The 22,308-nt window shown below is 42.0% G+C and overlaps 1 protein-coding gene across 1 annotated transcript in view; it reads right to left on the reverse strand.

Moving 5' to 3' along the window:
• Positions 1-22,308, reverse strand: part of LOC128305308 (mucin-19-like) — a 159,950-nt gene that overhangs the window by 20,325 nt on the left and 117,317 nt on the right. The window contains exons 7-11 of the mRNA XM_053042689.1: positions 21,683-21,775; positions 13,142-13,196; positions 11,507-11,548; positions 8,981-9,007; positions 5,421-5,835 (exon numbers count right to left, since the gene is read on the reverse strand). Coding sequence (XP_052898649.1) covers positions 5,421-5,835; positions 8,981-9,007; positions 11,507-11,548; positions 13,142-13,196; positions 21,683-21,775 — 632 coding nt within the window. The remainder of the gene's footprint in view (positions 1-5,420; positions 5,836-8,980; positions 9,008-11,506; positions 11,549-13,141; positions 13,197-21,682; positions 21,776-22,308) is intronic.

Here is a 22,308-nt window from a genome sequence, read left to right on the forward strand (position 1 = left end):
TAGCGAAGATGAGTCCCAGGAATGGACTGCGCGACTGGGAGGGGATAAGTTAATGCTATCCGTTACGGCGCGATGGCGGATGCGGTGCTCATCTCATTTCACTTAGCCAGTGGCGCATTGTAAAGCTTTCTTTGTACAGCTGGAAAAGAAAACCTCCCTCTCCCCGGGGGGGGTGGGAAGAATTTAGCATGGAAATTCGTGATGGGATGGATGTGGTTCGTTCCGTCGGGAATTGTACATTTCCTTTTCCTGCGGGAATGATGCTTTTCTGGGATGTGTTTTTTTTTGCTGCCTCTGTTCGTTGGAATTCTGATGCTGAAGTCGAGAGAGCTAACGCTCTTCAATACTTGCTAATGGTTATCCAGCCGCTGGTCAGTGGGCGTTTGCTGCTAATCGCACAATTTCAAATGGGAAAGTGAAGCGAATCTACCATTTGTTATATTTCTCATACCTTTAATGGGCTATGAAGGGGAAAAAAGCGTTCGTAGCCGAACAGAAGAGTTGGAAGAAGCTCATTACTCATTGAAATTGTCTGTTAGTCGAGATTTTATACTATTCGTTTGCATTAATTTAATGCATAAATTCACAACCACCGTTAAACGCCGTAAAGTATGCAATTCGCACAACAAAATTACCGTATCAAGGGGGTGGTTTTTAAGTAAAAATGTCAAAAAAAACTATTAAATAGTAAAATTCTGTTTGGGATAAGAAAAGGCTGAAGTACCAGTGGTGTCCAGTGGTGAACAAACAACATTCCAGCTCGTAAAACTCTTATTTGTTTTTTTGTTCCTCTCGAGAGGAGGAAATAAAAATTACCATAGCATTTTTACGGCGTGTAGGAAGTGGATTATTTATAGTGGAATGATTATAATGTGATTCCCTACCAAAGGGCGCATGTGGTGTGCATGAAATGGAAGGAAAGCGGTTGAATAGTTGCCAACGGGGATTGGGAAAGTAATTTTCAAGAATCGCAAAGGGCGTTGGAAGTTGTGAGAAATGGTCCACAGCAGAAGGTAAAAACCAGAGAGTTGAAAACAAAATTTGCACATTCAAGTTGATGATGAAAACTATTACATCCTCCCTTTGGAAGGGGCATGTACGATGTCCTTTGTAATGGTAATGTTATGGCATAGCTGAGCACACCGCAGGGGTTATTACTGGAGAGCTCCCAAGGGACACACCCCAGGGTTTGATTCGCTTGAGAATGTTTAGCACATCTTTTCCGTTAAGGAAGGTACGCCGGAGATGCACGGTACGCTTGGTAATAGTACATATTTCCGATAAAGTCTACAAACAATCTAGAACTTGAATATAAAAAAACCAACCAACTAGCCAGCTACTAGCCTTAGAGGACGTATCGAAAATGCAAGTCCAGTAACGCCGGACACAGCATGCTATCGGTTGGATGTGCTAGAGCAGCGTTTTGGACCAGCATCCCCAAAAACCAACCGATGCTTTACTCACAATTTGGCACACAGGATGCACGGTCCGGTAGGTGAAAAATGGCGCCAAAGTAAGTTACTTCCAGCAAAACCGGAAGGCCACACAATGAATGGTTTCGTTCCACGTTCAAATGCACATCGGGCAATGCTTAGCCCCCCCCCCCAAAAGTCTGTCACATTCCCGGACGACTGTGTGCTGTTCAAAAACCGCCTTAAAACCCTCCCTCTGCTGGCGAGTGGCGAATGGTTCGATGGAAAACTTGACCATTTTCTCCTTCCCCGAGAACGGTTCTTGCCACACTACGTTTGCCACATTCCTTCGAAGTTTCCGATGCAAGCAGGCGGTGCTGTTTATACCGCAGATGCCGCAATTATTTGGATACGTACGTCCGTACGGAGCAGCAAACCGGGGAACTCGTGCACTTCCTTGGCAAAGAACGGGGTTTTTTTTTTGCTATTCCTTTTTGAAGCCTGCCGCTGTGTTGTGGTGTGGCGGGAAATAAAGAAAGTTTCCACTTCATCCACAGTTTCCACACCACCGGAGGTGGTGGCCCGTGGTGTATCCATATCGAAGTGGCTTGCTCGAAAATGTGGCTTTATCTCGCTGTTGTTCTCTTACACCGGGTACGCCAGCCATTTCCGGCTGGTTTGTTTGTCGGCCCTTTGCCGGAGATGGAAAACTTTTTGCGAGGTAGGAGGTGGTTAGTCTTGCGCGTTTGCGCGTTGTGTTTGGGTCCGGCGCAACTAGCCAAGCGTAACCACTTCCACTACTACAATACCACCGGACGGATTGGGATCTGTTGTTGGCAGTGGTCAAACGGCAGAACCACTACATCACAACCGGGAACATATCAAAAGAACGGCCAAGTATTATGAAAAATAAAAAACAAAACCAACCAGGGAGAAAACCCATTTCCATCCTCCTTTTCTCTCATATGTTCGGTTGCATTTTCAAAAACTGTTTATGAATGTTGCTGAGTTTAGTTTGATGTGTGTGTTTGGGGTTTTTTTTTGGTTGACTTAGCATGATGTCAAACAAAAACTGCACACGGGTTGCATAAGGAAGCGGAAGAGTGCCCACCAACCAAACCGTTTGATTTAAACGCGAAAGCAAATGTTGAAACACATGAAAACACATTTTCCAACACCGATTCCGGGGTAAATAGGTGAGCAAAACATAGAGGAGATGCAAAAGATTCATATACATTTTTTTTATAAGCTTCCCTTATTCTCTTTGTTGCTACTCGGGAAAGACAAAGTTGCCGCTTGTTTCTGGAGGACCCGCTGCCTGCTTGATCGAATATCTTTTCGCTACCAGTAAAACAAAACACGGACCCTCCCCTATAATGGTTCGTCGAGTTTAATGTTTTTTTCTTTTGCTTGTTTGCCAAAGTGCCTTGCAGGTGACAAGCTGGTCGGCAATAATAATAAAAAGAAAAAGCGTTTTGTAAATAACGAGCGTTTGCGAAGTGATTATCCGCTCCAGCGCTTTTCATGATACATGTTGAAACATGGTGTGGAAGAAAGATTCGGGAAAAATATTAATTGCTGCACAAAAGATACTGTGATGCACCAAATGGACACAAACACACACACACAATAATACCCAGGCACGATGTGAATATCGTCCGAGAATTATTACAAAAGTGGGTGATGGAAAAAAATATATTGAACACTGTTGTGCTCCCCCGACATTCCAACGCGTCATCTGGGGTCGATTTGTTTGTAATTACCGTTTCGTTTGGCGGATTTTTCCGATACACAGCCAGGAGAAGGGAGAGAGTAACAAAAAAAACCCTTACTCAGTGGGTGTATGTGGTGTTCTGTCTGTTTTTTGTTTTGGTTACTCGCATTGGAAATCTGTTCCTGTTTTCATTGCGCTTTGCAGCATTCTATTTATTTACGAACTACTGTGACCACCGCTGTCTGTTGCCGGTGGTTGGATATTTGGCGAATTGAACTTTTACATTTGCAACTTGCGCTGTGTGTTTTTTTTTTGTTTTGGTTTTGCTGCTTAAAACATAACCGTACACATGTTCGTGCTTATCCAACCGTGACCGTGCCACGTGCCACGGTTGGATGGGAAAGCAATCCGAGCGGAAACGAAAATTAAACATTTAGCATTGCAACACGTATATAAATATTAATTTGATCGTGCCTGGCGCGCTCTCGGTGCTACGATCCAGAGTGTGCGCTACTCGAGGGTAACAGCCAAACCAAAAAAAAAACGGGACGAGCCTTTTTTATGTGTGTGTGTGCGTTCTTGTGAAGCCACCAATTTTCAGTACGGTTTCGTGGAAGGATACATGGATTTTTTTGTTGTTGTTTCAACTCCTTCCCGATGATATGTTTTCACAGAGCTAGCAGTTCAGTTCAGAGTTTCTGATTAATTTTCCTGATCCTGTATTTTGTGTTCTAACTTTTCCCGTTCACCCCGCGCGCCCTTGTAGTTGCGAGTGACCACGAGATTTTACGATGTTTAATTTTTTGGCACGTTCGCAAATTTTCACGAATGCGAAAAAAGGATCGGTTAGTGGCGAAAAGCTTGGTATTTTTCTTGTTGCCGTTGTTGTGCGCGTTCGGAGATAACTCTTCCCCGGGGCACAAATTATGTGCTTCTGCCGCCAATGTAATTAAGGATTGAGCAAAACTAAACAATAAAACAAATGAAACTGTTTCGCCGGGTTTCGCGAGATCAGAAGCCAACAACACATTGGTCGGAGTCGGGGGTTTGTGTGCGCTGTTATCCCAACCGTGCTACGCGCGCTCTTGTTCGCGCCCGTGAGCAAATAATGCGAAAGCAATAGAAGAAGTTTGTGTTTTTAATTTCCTTCTATGGCGCTTTTTTTTTTGTGTGTGTGCTGCCTGGCACACTGGCGCTAGAGTTTTAAGTGGATTTTTTCTCGACCAAGTCCAAGCCGGACGAGCCGGACGAGTGGATGTTTATCGAGTTTCATTTAGCTAACGATCCGGCATAAACTGATGGCATTTCCACCACGGCACGGGCAGGAGAAGTGCGAGGTCTTTAAAGTTACCCATTTTGCCGTGCCATTTTGGTGTGCAAGTAAAAGAGTGGTGGGAATTCATTTTTTGCAACGTTTTTTTTACGCGCGTGGGTGTGTAAGAGGAAAGTTTTGCGCAGTTTGCTACAGTAAAACCGGAGCATGGTTTCCGTGTCACTTTGAAGCGTCGTGCGGAAAGTTTTGTGCCCATGAAACTGGATTAAAACTGGAAAAAAATACTGAAAACCGATTGAGAAACTACAAATCGAGAAAATTATAGTAATTTTTTTTTGTTTTGCTAACTGTTGTTAACCCCTCAAGCGGTTTTGTTATCATTTTAAAAAGAAAATTTTCTCTCGCGTGGAACACACCCCAAACTAAGTCCCATTTTGTCGCGTTAAATGAGCGGAAAATGAGCGTGGCAAAATGGGGGGAGAAATATTCCACAAAAAAAAGCGAACTCTGCGCTGCCCGCTTTATCCCATTTCACACTTGGTGTGCGGATATGAAGATGAAAAAGCGTTGCTGAGAAACAGAGCCAAAATCAGGTTAAAATGATTATTAACAAAAACAAAAAGTTAATGCTTTGGGTTTTTTTTGGTTTTGTTTTGTTTTGTTGAAGGAAATTTTACAGTATAACGCGATTTATTTTCGCGGTTGCTTATTGTGGTGTAATGTTTTGTGTTGGTATTATTGTTGGGTGGCGTAAAGGTCCTTTCATATAATGATAAAAAAACACACACGCACACATAAGCGCGAGACGACGGTTAAACAACGAACCGGAAAAGTTATCTCCTTTCCTTCCGGGTAAAAGGATTCCAGTTTGGGGAATGGGTAAAAATAATCTGATCATACGAACTTCCCCATACACCGTGACGCGGTGGCAATGTTTTCCCGGTCCTCTCTTGGGAACTGTTGGAATTGTGCCTAAACTGGCCCCGAACCCCGGAGATAAGGATAATCTCGTGCTACTTACGACGGGTAGCTGGCTAACGCGCCCGCGTGCCCATTCAATGGCGCAAAGGTTGCCGGATGACCGGAAAGCAATGCGGCTGGACCCATGGTTCCGGCGGTACCCGTACCGGCAGCATTAGCAGTGGGTGTACCGTTCGCGTTTGTTGTGCTACCTGTGGAACCGTTCGCGTTCGCACTCGGTAGCCCCGGTAGGTTTGCGAGCGAAGGATGTCGGGGCGATGGTGGCGGTACGGTACCGTTACGGGCTAACCCGGCAATAACGGATGCCATCGGATGCGGTGGTCCCGGCGGGTGCAGGTGTATGGGCAGACCAGCCGGATGTCGTTGCTGGTGGTGCGAGAGGGAAACGGGATGATGCGGAAGATGTTGGGCCAGTGCTGGATGGTGCAACAGTGCCGGATGCCCTGGTATGCCAGCTGTCCGAGTTACGGCGAAGTTGTTGACGTTGTTTTGGGCCCGCATACGATTGAACACAGATGACGATGATGATGATGATGATGATGATGTGTTGTTTTCCGCGATTATAACACATGCAGGGTAAGTAGGTTCGAAAACAAAATGGACGATTCAGCGGGGTTGTTGGTGTTCGCGTGTTGTCATGTCGGTGTTGGTGGGCGTGTGAGTTTTGGATTTTGGTTTTGTGCGTGTTGGTTAGGTCGTATATGAAACGAAAAGAAAAATAGTGAAAAGAACATAAGAAGCGTGTTAATGAAGGATGACAATTTTGAAACGTTGAATAATGATATGAGCGTGTTGTACACATTACATTGTTATGAGGAAACGACAATATGTTATACGGCATGCGGAATGTAATAATACTCTACTGCGATTGCGAGAATCACTAAGTGTGGTGAATTAAACCAATTTCAAATGGATATTTTTTTTGAAAACACAATACGCTCCGCTCGTCTCTTGCCGATAACCCTCGAAGCAGATTGATTCCTGTAAAGAATGAATTTATCTACCCACTGGATGGTGTGGCCCAATAAGACAACGAACCAACACGATGATGATAATGCAATGTGAAACGTGAAAGCGAAAATTGAATAACTTTCGCCATATTCTCGGCTAATTCACCCGATGAGTTTAATGCTTGCTTTTTGCCGGGCTTAGCGCACACTGACGCGTCGGTTGGTAAAGATTTATCAAGGTTTTGCGAAAACCTTCGAAGGGGGGGCGGTCGGCCGTGTTTCCCCTTGCGCAATGCAGCATCTGATTTGCTGCAAGTGAAGCTTAGGGTGAAGAGTAACGACTTTCTGAACCAAACAAACCCGCCTAAACATAAACAGCCCAAACAATGGCCGTCATTCATTTCCTTAATCTTGCCCGGGAAAACCAAACCCCCCCCCCCCCTCTCATTGACCTACCGCCGTGCCAGCCTTGGCAAAGATTGGCATTATCAAAGCTTTGGCACGCTTCTTTGGACCATAATAAGTTCCCCACTACGGCCCAAAGTCGAAGTAAGCAGAGCGCGAGGGAGAAAATTTCACTTTCAACCCCCCTCCCCCCTCCCCTTTTCCCTCCCCCAGCAGAAGCAGAAGCGGGAACACAGCACGGGAAAGAGGATTTACTTTTCCTGTCCGAAAAGTTATGGGCTAATCTTTTTAGCGTTTGTTTACGGCGCGGATTTCCCCGGTGACTTTTCCGCTTCGTGCGTGCGTGCGTGCGTGTGTGCAAAGTTCTTTCGTTGGTTGTTTCTTTTCGCCCTCGCAGTGCCAGAAAAGCTCGGAAGACGGTACAGCCGTGCCCCCGCGATGACGCCGGGAAACGAAACCAGGGAAACTCGGCGAAGCGTGAGTAATTTAAAGATTTTGCGACTTATTAGAAATGTTATTAAAAATTCAACAGCCTTCGCCGTCCACATCTCGCGGCAGATTCACACGGGCGGTTACGGTTTCGGAAATTCGACAAGTTTCGCTGTGAGTTGAGGGCGCGCGCGTACCGCCCAGTACCGGCGGTGTCATCGCTGGAGAAGCTGCTGCTGTTTTCGGCGGAATGAAATTCGGACAAAGTAATTTATAAAGTGTGCAACGGAACCCCCAAGATAACCGATGCGAGAGCGATGTTTTACGATTGTTTGATGTTTAGCTTATCGGGAGGAAATAATTAGAGCACGATGTGAATGGGAGAAGGACGTCAGAATGGCGGTCCGGGAATTATGGAACCTAATTTTGTGATGTCTTTTGTTCGATGGAGACGCCCGGTACCTCGTGGTTCAACCGGTTGACAATAATTAGCCCGCGCGGCTGATATGCACGCTAATTGGAGGTATCTTAATTATTTTCATCGCCAGCTCAAGCTGGCTGAGTTAGATTGTTTTTGTTTTATGTCTACACGACCGACACACGCGACAAGTGTAAATGGTTGGTCAGGTTAAGAAGTGTTCGAAACAACACAGCGGTTAAACTTTCCACGCGCATAAATTGCAGCTGTCAATGTTCACAGCTTTGCTTACAATGGCTTTTATTCCGGTTCCGGTGCGGTTGCAACGCTTTTGTTACGCTACGTACCGTAATGTGGAAACGCCTTTTTACAAAGGAAAATAAACGTCTTACAAGGAGTCGATCTTTGTACTGCGGTTGGCAGTACAATGGAAATAGGACGCCCTTTGTGACCCGCGGTATAAGAAAGCTTATAAAGCACTTGTTTAAAACGGACGACGGTCCTTCAAGCTGCGGTTGCCTACTTGAGCCTTTAGCAACTGTATGGCTGCTGCTTCTTTGGCCAGTTCGTTCAGTGTTCAGTCTCGGTTTTTTACTCGGCCAGTAAAGCCGGCTAAAGAGCGACATACCCTGCTGCTTTTGATTTGCAAACGATTTTCCAGGATGAATTCCACGAAGTAACGTAACACATTCCTCTCACCGTTGAGCAGTTCTCGCGAAAAGGGGTTTAACTTTGTGGCCATGGCCCACATTTATGGTATGGAATTATGAGAGAAGCATTGATTTAACGAATTGCGCAATAATTCCGCCGTGCAGTAGATGAAGCTAACGCGCCTACGTTGAATGCTTTTGGGTGGACTGTTCTCGAGTGACATCGTCGACGTGGGAAAATGGCGGGGCCACAACGGGGGGCAGAGTGTATACCGACCTTCTTCTCTGTGCCGCCGCGGCACGTTGCGCGGCCGCTATCAGTATCGGGGACGTAGCGGTGGGTAATTGAGTGGCGGCAGCAGCCGCCGCACCGGCCGGGTTTGCCGAGGCGGCTGCGGCTGCTGCGGCGGCGGCTGCGGCAGCTGCCGTTGGCGTTGCGGCGGCTAATGCTGCTGTGGGAGTTGCACCGACGGTAGTGGCAGCTGTGGCCGCTCCTAACCATGGCCACGTTGCCAGTGGTAAGCGGTAGCCTATGTCGTTAAGCGATTAGAATATAAAGTAAGTATCTTTAAACTACTTTACGACTATGGAAATTGCTGTCAATCCAACAGGTAGTTCGATGTGCTCTACACATGTGTTAATTGTATTTTAATTTAAATGAATCATGATCGTATGTTTTAAATATTGTAGAATGTTCAACACTTCAAGTAGTACAACAAGCGCTCTATGGTTAAACATGGTTTCTTACCTTCGGGCCACGGGACACAGACAGCTGCTGTTGTTGTTACAGGTAGAAGACCACCGCCAAGTGACAGTAATTGGATTTTCATCGTTATAATAGTTGATCCATCACATTCGGTCCAATGATCCCACCCGTTTTGTTTTGTTGTTTATTGTTGTACACATCCACACAATGTACGGTAGGCAACATGAGACGTGATGCACAAACAGCGAGAGAAAGAGAGAGAGAGAGATGGAGAGAGAAATGGAGAACAAGAGACAATACGACGTACGTTAGTTTCGCAATTTATCATTGGTGGAATTAATATCATTACAGCTAAGCGATATGATCGCAATTACAAGGAGAAAGACATCATACATAGAAGACATAAGGTGGTGGTGGTGGTAGTGGATGGTTGATGAATGTGTTTTTTGTGTAGAATAAATAGGCCTGAAGGATTCAGGTGCGGGACGAAAGAGACAGACAGAGAGAGAGAAAGAGAGAGAGAGCGAGCGTACGCAATTTGATTGATGAAAAGGATTACCATTTTAATGGATGGAATACTTTCAACAGCGGACCGGATGGATCCTTTTCTATTGGGGGAAGGATGGGGCAAGGGAGTATGGGGGAAAAGGGATTTAGATTGTCAGTTTTCAGGTAACCGTGGGAAAGACGATCGTGGGCGACCGATGAATTGTAAGTGGCTTCTCTAACATGGTGAACGCATGCAGGCGAAAGCATTTAGTTTAAAGCGAGTTGTAACACTTTATCACATTTAGGTTTATGAGGAACTGTACGCACACTAATACTAATACTACTACTACTCTTACTACTGCTAGTTTACTATTTTATAGACTTATCAAACTTATTATCATGGGCCATGCATTCTATGAAATTGTTTACAATTGTTTACAAAAAAGGGATCATATAATTTGCGATAATTTGATACGAATTTCCTAAGGATTTCTTGAACAGTTAAACAGGCCATTTTTAATTTCCAAAACATGCTTTGCAATTACAATATTTTGTTATTAAAATGTATGAAACAAATAATGAATACTACTAAAAATACTAGCTAACTTTATTACTTTAAAACGGAAAACAACAAACAGACTAAGAGAACAAACAAAGCTAGCAAAAAGGCAACCAACTACCGCCGATCGTTAATTAAATCAATCTCGCACATGAACACTCTAAACAGCAAATGGTGGTGTCTTCCAGGGACATGAATTTAGCGACGACAACGCGTTTTCAGTTAAAAGCGAAGGAAGCATGTTGACGCTGAAACGCTCCACGAATAAAACATCTGCGCACGATGGGTTTGCAACGGCTGTGCTTGTTGCAAAGCAGACCAAACGAAAAAAAAAAGGCAATAGAACCACGTGGTGGGTGATGGCGGATTACGGTGCGCTTTCGTGGAACACGGGGGCAGTGTAGCCAAAATGGAGATAGATGTCGTCCGCGTGTTTAGCATTATAGTAAACGATGATCGTTTCTGTCGCGTGTCAACCACCATAAAATTGCCATCACTTTCCTCCCCCAAAAAAAAAAACACGACCGCGTGCACCCGCGCCTATTTCTCACTGAAAGAGTGGCACGCCGAAATGTGGCAACTCAGCACCGATGGGGGCATGGCAATGTTGAACGTCCTTAGGATCTGTTTCCTTAAGGTGAAAGTGTCCTTCTTTTTTATAATCGCGATTTTGGTTCCGGAAACCGTACGAGGAAGGTGATACTTCCGTGGTTTCGGGGCGGCCGTTGGATGGTAGGATGAGAGCAAAGGATAGCATAAGTTGATTGATAGCGATCAATTCATTAAAGCCAGCTGGTGTGTCAGCTAGTTTCGCTACGGTGAGCTCCACCATCGCAGTGGTGCCTCGCTATTATCGTAAGCGAACCCCGCACTGCTGATGCCCATTATCGTGAAGAGAAACGACTATCTACAGCTGTGCCTGAAGGACACTTACAGGATGGAATTGAAGTTGCTTCACTATGGTACGGAAAGTACACATTGAACGATGGCCATCCATTGGAGCGAAACGTGCTACTGTCGTGGAGCATAACAGTTCGCCATTCGAGGGAACACGGGAATATTCCACTTTTCTACCTGTCACTGCTGTATTTGTCAAGGTTTTGTTATGAGTTGAAAAGATGAATGAAAAGCATGAAATAAATTGGCGATTGTTATAGTGAAAATTAACTCAGCTAAATAATTAATTATGCAAGATTTAGACAAGCATGGATTAGGGATGTAAGCAGCAAGGCATGCAATAAAATAAGTATAAACATTACTATACTAATGAACAACGCTCGAAGGATCTAGAGGCACATAAACAACGGTCAATCGAAATGTAATTAACACACACACATCCAATTCTACCACCAAGGTCATGCGACGAAGCTTAGCTAATATGGAGCTACAGTACGGGAAGGATTACGCTGCTAAGTGGCTAATAGTAAACATTTGTTTTGCGGTGTACTGCAGGTGCTTTCCATACATTCGCTGCTAGAAAGATTATGAGTATGAGTAGTATTTATTGGAGGTTTGCTCACCCAGTGACGGGGCCGAGACGGCGCCTTGTTTCGTCAGAAACACTGCACACGCACCAATATACAAACATACACATACATGAGGCGCAGGTAGTGGGTGTTGTAAGTTGGTTGTTTGCACATATGAGGATTGTTTGTTGTTGTTGATTTGTTTTGTTGTTTTTTTGTTTGTTTTTTTTTTCATTATTTCGGTTTCGTATCGTTTCACAATGTCCCATTTTGAAAGCACATTTTTTTTATTAGGGCGTGATTATTGAGAGAGCGTGATGTATGGGAGAGAGAGAGGAATTTATTTTCGAATTTTATAAAAAACCAAACAAACGATTCCAACGATGGAGGTTTGCGAGGTTAAAGCAAATGTGTTTATTGCCACATTGGTAAGTGCCACCGGAACCCAAGCCAAAGGGGTCAAAACCAACAGGGTGGAAAAGATGGCGGAAAAAAAACAGTTCAACAGAATGCAATTGTAATGCATGAAAGTATTTGAAACAATAAACAACAAGTCCGTCCATATCATTCACGTACAATTCGCACGAATTTATGCACGATCGATATGAATTGTTAAACAAGGGCATTGATATTTATTATTGTTGTGCGTGTGAGTGTGTGTGTGTGTTTGCAATTTAATTATGCGGGAATATGGCCAATTAATTTCGGAGGCGGCATTGGGAAACGATTGAAATATTGAGCAAAAGTACCATAAACATCGTGAAAAAGAGAAGAAAAAAGAGAAAAAAGAAAGAAAAAATGTGAAAGTGAGTAACGGTTACTTCAACGGTGTCCGTACGATACCTATTGATAATTTAATGATATTGTGGAAAAAAACACAGAAAGAGGATTTTTAGTGGTACTAAGTAGCGAAACCAAACGACTTCAATAATGTGCAGTAACCTGCACCTGTTTGGTTAAAAAGGTGAAAAAGATGAAAAGGTGTTTGTTAATCAAAACCCCGATGAAACCGTATGAGAAGATAAGTTAATTTACACAAAAGTAAAAAAAAAACTTTACAGATGAAACATAAGATGAAAAGCTACAAAAGAGTTTAAAGTTTTTTTGTTTGCACCTACTACCACAGAAAACTATCATAGAATTGCTCAAATCTGCTAAAGAATCGGGAAAAAAACGAGTAACTAAACAATTAATAGTGAAAAAAAAAATCAAAACTGTTGCTACCATACCAATACCACTTGTAGTTCGTTTTAAAGGTAAAGAAAGTGAACAAAATTAGTATCATAGAGCAAAACTTTACTGCATAAACATGGTAAACAAAGTAACAAAACCAACCAGAGGTAGCTAAAGGGAAAGACAGAGCTAGAAACATGCGTGAGTTAAAGAAGGGTGAGAAAGAATCGAGAAAGATAAACTAGTTGAATGATGCACAGGTTGTTTGTTTCGCTATCAACTAGAAACGAAACGAGATAGATAGCAGTGGGGTACGGAACGAAAAAACATAAATGCAATAATACACTAACACTCGAGTTAATATCGAAAACTATGAACGATCGGGTTTTTGCTAAACCACTCCCGACCGTCTCTCTAGATGCTTCTAGCAGATTACGTATCATATCATAGATCATATAACACTGAGTGGTGAAGGTTGGACAGGGAAAGGAAGGAAATAATGGTTAAACAACTTACCGCTTGATACAGCAGGAGCTTTTTTACTTTGAACTCGTGCGGTTGCATTATTGACCTACGGTTTTAACAGCATTACACACGGGCGGGCGCGCGCACAAGGGGATGCACGTTTTTGGAGGTGTGTGTGTGTGTGTTTGTGTATGTGTGTTGTTCGTGTGTGTGTGTGATTGTTTTTGTTTTTTTTTTATTTTTCAAGTGTTGATCGTTTCGATTTTCATTTTTCGGTTGGCGATTTTGAGGAGTTTAATTGGTGATTTTTGGCGTATTTTAGGTATTTTGGGTAAATCCCCAAAAGAGAGGAAAAAAAAGAAGAAAATATATAACAATTAAATGCATTCGAGTAGTTTATTTAGAGATAAAGACAGAGATAGTGAAATAGAGAGAAAACATAAAAGAGATGATGAAATAAACAGGTAAATAATAAAATGAAAAGTACAAAACTAACTTCAAACAATGATACTTTGCTGGTATGGTAATGAAACACTGTAACTCGCATTCGTTATCGGTTTTTTCTTGTTTGGTTTGTACATCAATTGCATCACGTCATGCAGCATGAGCCAGCCACAGGCACATCACGTAGAATGGTAAGGAAGGGAATACATTTAGGAAGTTTGCATCGCCGCAAAATCGTAACAGCCCTTTTAATTGCGCACATTAAGTGGCACCATCGACGGCGATGACATTATTTAAAACTCTAACGAAACAACCGAACCGTTCGTAATTGTTGTTGAGCATAATTTATGTCTGGTACCGTAGTAAACCCATCTCCCATCCCTTGGAGACTTTCCACATGAATGGGTTTAAATCGTACTGACAGGGTGGATAACAGCGCCGTAATATATATGGTCGACAGAATTATGTACCATTCGTAAAGCCACCCACAGGCACCCAGTGGGGGTGAAAAACAAGAGACACTAACGATATGTTACTGTGACCCAGGAGGCAAGCAAATTTGAAACAGTTAAAAATATTGGACGGTAATTGCACAGGAAGGCTGGCATTTTGTTGTTATCGCATGGTTAATTTTTCCAATTGTTGTCATTTTCATTGTGCATTTGGCGTGCAACGCTCTTACGCGCGCGCGAAAAATCAGATGCAAATCCGTACCGCGTGGTGGGATGAAAATTAATTAAGCTATTTACTGCGCGATGTGCTGTGTGCGACCAAGTCCAATATAATCAGGGTCAGGTCCGCTTTATTAACTTGTGCTGGCTTGGCAGCGCGTTTTGCGAGAACGACTCGCCATCCTCGTTTTTAAAAAGGAGTTTCTCGGTATTTTTTGTTGTAGATAGCAAACTATCCAAATACAAAAAAAAATATAAAAATGACAGTTTCGCAATCATCCACCTGTTGGTGTGGCAGATTTTTCCCCCCAGAGATAATGTGGCACTAAAAATACCACCCCGCGTTTTCCATTACCATATTAAATTGAAAATTATAACTTCATCGCTGACCCATTATTTAACTTTTCCTACGCTTGCGGACAGATCGAACAATGGTTTAACAGTGGAACAAAAAGCAAATGTTCTTTTTTTGGTTTTCTCACATTGTCTGTTCAACAACACGCTCGTTAGCAGCTCCTTTCGGTACGCTGGGTAGCATAATTGCAGGGGTTTCCGTGTTGGAACCAAATTTTAATTTTGTATTTCAAGCTGAATTACAATCTGCCAGGGTAAAGCTTAAAGCTTTCACACATTCTATTTCGCGTGATAATCAACTTTAATTTCAACAGAATTCCGAACTGGAAAACTCTATTAAGTCATGTCAGTGCAAAAACTACACAAAGAAAAGTATAATCAAAATCTCCGAAAATTACTCTCACCACTCCAATACCATCCGGACACCAAAGAGTGTGTCACATTTCGATTTTTTACCCTTTGCAATGAAATTACCAACCCGTTCGATTCCACGGTGCCTTTTTTCTGGTTCATACGAGGCTACGAACACTCCGGGGCGCGAAAAGCGAGAAAAGGGATTCGAATTGGAACAATCTCCAAACTACCATTATTATGTCGCCCACGCCACGGACTACTTTCTAGTAGCGACTGACCACCACCATCACCGGGTCCGGAGTCTGGGCATCATTTTTTAATTAAACGTCAGTCGTTCATTTTTCCATTTGCGGTCCCGGCCATACACACCTGGATCGTGTGATTTCTTTTGCATTTTCCGCAGCTTTCCGTATATAGAGTGTGTCCAACCGACGTAGGAGTCGGTTTGGGGAGGGTAGTATATTATCTTTTCACGTCACGTTTTTAATTATTCCCGTGAGCGAGCTCGAAATGGTTGGTGCTCGTTGGTGGCGGTTGGTGCGTCGATTACCTTCATCATAACACGCTGCGCAGCAAGAGAATGAGGCCGCATTTTTGCATCATTACAGCGACATATTTGTAATTGAGTTTCAATAGATGCACGACGGGGAATGGGCAATCTGTGCATAATCTTGATAGAAACTCAAAATTGTACACAATGTGTGATTCTTTTTTTTTTGGAATCGAATATTTCGGGACAAAGGTTTTCTTATCTTCGAAAAGTGTCAAACAAGGGCTACGAATAAGTTTTTGAAGAAGAATATTCCCATTAGTAAAAGTGGGTATTAAATTAAAAATACTAACCAATAAAATGAAATAAAACAAACAAACTCAAACACACAATACAGCAGTTGTGGTGGAATACGGTTTTTCCGCAATTTCTTCCCGTTTTTTAATAAAAAAAAATCATAACCAACGACAAACGGATGTACCATCATAAAGCTTTCTATCCCCACTGGGGCGGTCTACGAATTTGCATTTTATGCTGTGTTTTTAAAAAATCATCCATCGGCCACCATTGCTGCGGCACACCGGGAGAGTTTGCTTTAACAGCTGCACAGATGCAGCACAATTGCATAAAATATGCAACAATTGAATGAACGGGATCCGGTTCGATAGAAAAATCATCGCTGCTGTCACGCTTGAAGAGCGAAATATTTGTTCCATTTTTGTTTATTTTTTTTGTTTTTACGTTCTGAGATAGAATTTTCGTGTTCGTGAGGAATTGAATCGAGTTGGGAGAGAAAAAAAAGGGAAATTTCATTCCTTTCCTTGAAAGGACGCGAAAAGGGCGGACTTTGTAAGTAATGTGGAAGGAAAAAAAAAAACTAACACCAATGATACAGCACACACATATTGCTCTAACAGGAGACCTCCGCAAGCACTTATGCATCCGAGTTGCATGTATCCGAGCTAAAGGGGACGCCCACAACACAACCGACTCGCTTCGAATCGTCCATTTTTATCTCAATCGATCAGCATCGCTTACCCGGCCATTGCCCGGCTGGTTGTGCGCCAGCAGGTTTCCGATTTTCGATCGCAAATGTCCCAGGAAGCTGCATGTTGCTGATTTGCATCGCCGTCGCTGACGATGACCAAGTACTCCCCGCCGTGCTGGTGACAAGCGAGTTAGGATGTGTGGGATGGATAGCGAGTGAGCAGCAAAAAAAAAAGGAAACCCACCAACAAACAAGTTCTACCTCAATACCTCACGCAAACGATACCTGAGCGGATGAACGGGGAAGGATTAGGCACGTTTGCAACACACAACAATGGAGTACAACATAGTGGAGGTGGTTTTTTGTGTCTTGTTTTAAATTTCGACCAAAAAAGGAAAGGAAAAAACCAGAAATCGAAACGCAACGACGTTCCAGCAGCAAATGAAACGCGGATAAAAGATGGGCCTTGCACTGACGGGGGTGATTTGTAACCTTGCTGTGTTGCGTGTGCTTTTTTTTTGTTTGCTTCGTACGTACGTACATGCGCTACTGGCTGCACCGACCCGAGATACTCAACGTTTTAGTTTTGTTGCTCCGGTTTTTTGTTTCTTGTTTCTCCATACTCCATTGCTACGGAAACTGCAACCAACCGTCGTACTGCCAGTAGACTTCACGGAAGGTAACGAACGAGCACGACGAGAATAGGGATTTCAAAATGAGCTTTCAAAGTGCCACTCTTAGTAAAGGACACTGGGGCAGAGAGTCTGCAAATCCATTGGACCATTGTTTGCTATCAAATCGTGTTTTTGCAACAAAAAATAATAGTATCAGGTCTTTGGCTCGATGCAACTAGAACGGGGTTGTTATTTAGTATTGTATCGCCATCCACTGAGTCTATTTATAGTTTTTTTTTTCTTTTGGGTATCATTCCTGTGCCCAGGATCACCGTATCAGAACCACCGCACAAGGAAACCACGTAATAGAAGGTACCCGTTATAAGGAGGGAACGGTCGTGCGTCCCTCCATCGAGAGCTGGGAGTGCCGGAGGAACCAAATCACACACTCGAACGAGCCGCGAATATAATGCTTATTAGCACGCTGTGAGTTAGGAAGTGAAGTCAGAACTTCTGAGAGGACTTCGAACTTTTTTTTTCGAAGGGACGAGCTTTCGATCCTCCGATGCGCTTCAGCAGGCGCATGTGTACTATCGCAGCAGAGCAACCAGATTTATTGGATAGCGATAAATCTTTGGTTGCATCCCCCCTCCTTTTTTTGTTCTGCAGTTCCACTCAGAACCGCTGTCGGTGTTGCTTTCCCCGAAGGATTATATGCAGGTTGGATGTAAACTTAAAATAAAAGTGCACTGTGTGTTTCTCTCTCCCTTTCGCTCAGTCGGTATTTCGTTATACTGAAGCTTTTTTACTGTATTTTTTTTCTCCAACAAATTTACGATGAAGAGTTCATATATTATGACTCTCTTTTTTGTTGTACGGGTTTCCCACTCACGTTTGTTAAACGGATGGACAGACAAAACAAAGCAAAACAAAAATCGTCTGGACAAGGACGATTGATGCTGGTCAGTTGTTAGGTGGGGAGAGTGGGAAAAATTAAGCTGACGTATTGATGGCCTTCGGTTTGGAGCTTTTGCAATGGCTCGAAAAGGTTGGATTTCGTTTCGGAAAGGAGGGGAAGGTCGGAAAGGAATTGATGTAGGTTTAAAGAATTATCGCCGCGTTTAGTGGCGAGTGTAAGGGAATTTTTGACCCATATATTATTGAGATGTTGTTTCTTTTTTTAAACGAGATTGGTTTTCCCTATTTGCTTGAACCTGCTGCAAAATGCTGCTTACTCACCCGGGGGTGGATAGTTTAGAAATTTTCTTCACACAGACATTTCCTTCCTGCACGAACCTTAATTTACGAGCAAACATCCAATCAGTCTGACGCTTGTGTGCAATAACTTTGTAAGACAAGGCGGTTTAAGCTTCAGCTGATTCGGATAGCAATCATACAATAAGAACGACTGGCAAGCCAAAGCGTGACCGGAATGTATGTGTTTTTCTTTCCACCACTGTGCTTGTTGGTCTCATTCCCAATCGACTGGTGCTTCGAGAAGAAATGCTAGAAATTAATTTTCTTTGAATAGCAACATCTTGCTCATCGGGAGCCCCACATCCGAGCCGCTCTGAAAGACAGTGAGCAAGTTAGCCGCCGGGAAAACTTAATTTTCCCCCACATCCCCCACATTCGATTGCGTAGCCAATCAGGTTTCCTCCTGCTGGAGCACTTAGACAGCACGGTTGCTGGTGGTAGTGGTTGATTTCTTTTCGCCTTCATTTAGATACCCCTTTTACACCCCGTACGGCCACAAAAGACAACTCGCACTCTCTCTCTCTGATTGGGTGGTTCGATTGAAAAATTGTATCTGGATCAAACAAGCGAAACAATCTCTGCCACAGCGAACGGCGCAATGCTCCGGGGAATTCCGGGCAGTTGTGTAAGTTAATTGAGCTTCTTGGTAGTGTGGAACTGGTGTCTAATTGAAAATTTTCAGTTATAGTGGGACCTGCTCCATTTCGTTATGGTGGAGAACGAGATTGTATCGTTCGGCAGCGGTTGTTTAAAATTACGCCGGACGTTTGCTTTGTAGAATATTGTTAGATTTATCTAAATATAATTTTGTTTCTCTGAATTCTAGTTTCATTGGGAGAAAAATATAAATGTATCGAAAGAAATAGTATCAATTATTGATGTAGTGCGTGCTGTCTGGCCCACGCTGCATGATGCAACCTGATAACAAATGATTCAAGTTAACTCAAAAACAATTATGCGCTACTGCAAGTATCACAAAGTGCTTTAAACATTGTGTTTACACTGAAGTATAAACGAAAATTCTCAAGGCTCAGCTAGTTAGCTAACATCAATTCTCATTTACACCAACATTAGGTGTGCGCAGATGTACTCTTCTGGAATGGTGTAAAATATTTACTGCTCTTAACACTGAACACTTGTAATGGTGTAATGCTTCGATAGATTTGTCGCTTATGTTTATGTAAATAACAATGAATAGAACGTACCGTTCAAATTATTGTACCTCAGACGCAGAGCCGGTGATGAACAATTAAAGGCTATTAATTTCTGCAGCAGAAAAATAAACAGAAATATCAACAGATAAACGATGGAAAAAGCCAGTTTAGTTGCGAGTTTATGAACAGTACAGTCTTGATATTATTGTCCTTAACGGGAATTATTGACTGGTATTAGTCAGGTATGATTATTCGCGATTGATTGATTGAATGGTGGTTTATGTGTTTCAAAGTGAATTATTTTCTTTTTTAATTCTATTGTTTTCAAACTTTCGCTAACAAATTTCGATTGCTCATACAGCAAATCGTGTTATTACATGTTCTTTTGAAATAGGAATGATTTTTCCATGACTGTTGGGGTTTATTGCCTTGAACTAATTTGGATTCTAGTAGTTTTATGTAAAAAATAAAGCACACAGGAATATAAGTATCTAACGCCTACGAACTGTTGCGAAATCGTTATTTTATAGTAAGAAAGAGCATTCGGTGCAATCTAACAACGTGTATGGTTCAAAGCTGCCGCATGATCGTATCGGGGACGCTTTGTCCTAAAACCGCAGTTGCATTTCAGGCAGATAACTTCAGGACATAAAGGAACGAAAAACTTGCACTTGGTTTTAAATTTATTTTGTAAAGCTAATCCAAAACACAAAACTCCTTTTACGTTTACGCTAGATGATGCGAAAGGTTACACTTAGCACTATACGGGCTCGTACTGTAATGGTGATGTATTGACGAAGAAGCAGCAGAATTAACACCATGGCAAAACAGTATCGTACTTTAAAGTTTACTTATTCCAACATAACAACGTGAAGACAGTCTCGAATAACTACACAGTCGTTTGTGTTTTATTTTAATTGCGTATAAAATGAATGTAGTGTGCGTGGTTCGTTTGTGCGAGAGCTGGTGAAGTGTGTAATTCGTGTGGGTGAAAATTAAACTAAACGACATGGTTTTGCAACCAGAATCACAAATGCAAATATCTAGGCATTTAACAAGAGAAATACCATGATTTAATATTAAGGAAAGGGAAACAATGGTAAGGGAGATATAAAGAGCATAATAAACTTGCGCAAGGAAGAGAGAGATATATATATATATATATGGTACGAGGCACAATTAATGGCAATCACAAAAGTAAAACATAACACGTTCCATATTTTTTTACCATTCCAGAAGTACTTCCACAACCACAGAGTGTCAAACAAGCCGCATACATACAGAGTAAAATAATTAGTGCTATTTTGAGCGCGACTCTCCCACGTTCCTTCCAAACAATGTTGCTCTAAACTCAACGCAAATATGCAACGAAACTTGGTAACACTTTTCCACCGTTCTGTATTGGATAGGGCGTACTAAAAAAAACGTATTAAAAAACAATAAAGCTTAAATTATCCACAACGGGGATAGCAGGGTATGTTTCATTACAAAGAAAGAATGCTAGTACTTTGTAAATTAATGCACGCACGCACGCAGCCGTCTAATGTGAAGAAACTTAACGTTGGGCTTTGAGGGCAAGTAAACTAAAACAACCAAAAAACTCATTCGCAAATAGGAAACGACTAAAAAAAACTCGAAACCATCGGCTGAAGTTGAAAGTACACAGATGCTCCACAAGACACAATCTAAACGAACGAACTACAAGTAGCGCGAAGAATTAGTTCCGATTTGGGGTTTTGCATATATTGTTAAACAGCACTTCAACGGGGGGTTTTTTAATCGCTCTGGTTTTGAATGAAACACTCTTCTATTGTTTGCTTTGTAGACATTCATCCATTAGAAGAGCTGAGAAAACATCGAATGGTTACAGTGTTTCATATACGCAACGTCTTTTCTAAAGAGAATATGTATATAGTAAGTATCATTGATGCTCAAATAAGGAACGAAACTCAAAATGCATAGCAGCAATAAAAAGAAAAACACAAGGAAGAAATTAAACATGACACATGAAAGTTTGAAAATTAAAAAAAAATACTTTAAACATAAGGGTGATGAAAGAAAAAGCAACGTAAAAAAATGATAAATAAAATAAAAATGAAAAACATGATACAATTTAAATAAAGCAGAAAACAATAACGAAACAATAGACTAATAATAATGAAAGAAAATAATAAGAGATATATAGAGAAAGTACAATAGTATATGTATGTATATATATATATATTTATATAAAGAAAAATGAAAAAACTTTGTTTTTCATGCACACCTCAATCTTGCGTCCCTCAACCACAGTGCCGTGAAGACGTTCGCGTGCTCGCTCCGCATCGCTACTATTAGCGAATGTTACAAAACCGAATCCCTACATGCAAGGACAGAACAAGAAACATGCATTAAAACAGCGTCCGCTCAAAAACAACGTGCAACAAAAAATGTATTATATTTATATTAACTGTATATATATATAATGGTATCATTTATCGTATCTGTTTTGTTGGGTTTGTTCGGTCAGTCGTCTTGTATGATTTTATATTTATTTATATAGACTGTAATATAACCATAGTAATACTTCATGTACGGTAAGGAAAACAGGACGAATGGATAGATTATCTGCACTTTTTGCTGTTCTACTGTCGAGGATAGTGTTGTGGTGTGGCAATGGACAAAAATAGGGTTGGCACGGATGTAGTTTCGATTCCTTGCGAAATTTGCTGTTACCAACGGGGGGTGATCATTAAATTGCCGGTTTAATGAAATTATGCACAAAAACAAGCTGAATAAGTGGGATTGTGAGTAAGAAAAAAGTGTAATCATAGAAAACTGAAACAAAGAGAGAATGTTTTTCTTTTGTTTTTTTTTTGTATAATGTAGGTATCTCTTGACATGGTAACGAGA

This window comes from Anopheles moucheti, chromosome 3 (assembly GCF_943734755.1).
Source record: "Anopheles moucheti chromosome 3, idAnoMoucSN_F20_07, whole genome shotgun sequence".
Classification (NCBI taxonomy): Eukaryota; Metazoa; Arthropoda; class Insecta; order Diptera; family Culicidae; genus Anopheles; species Anopheles moucheti.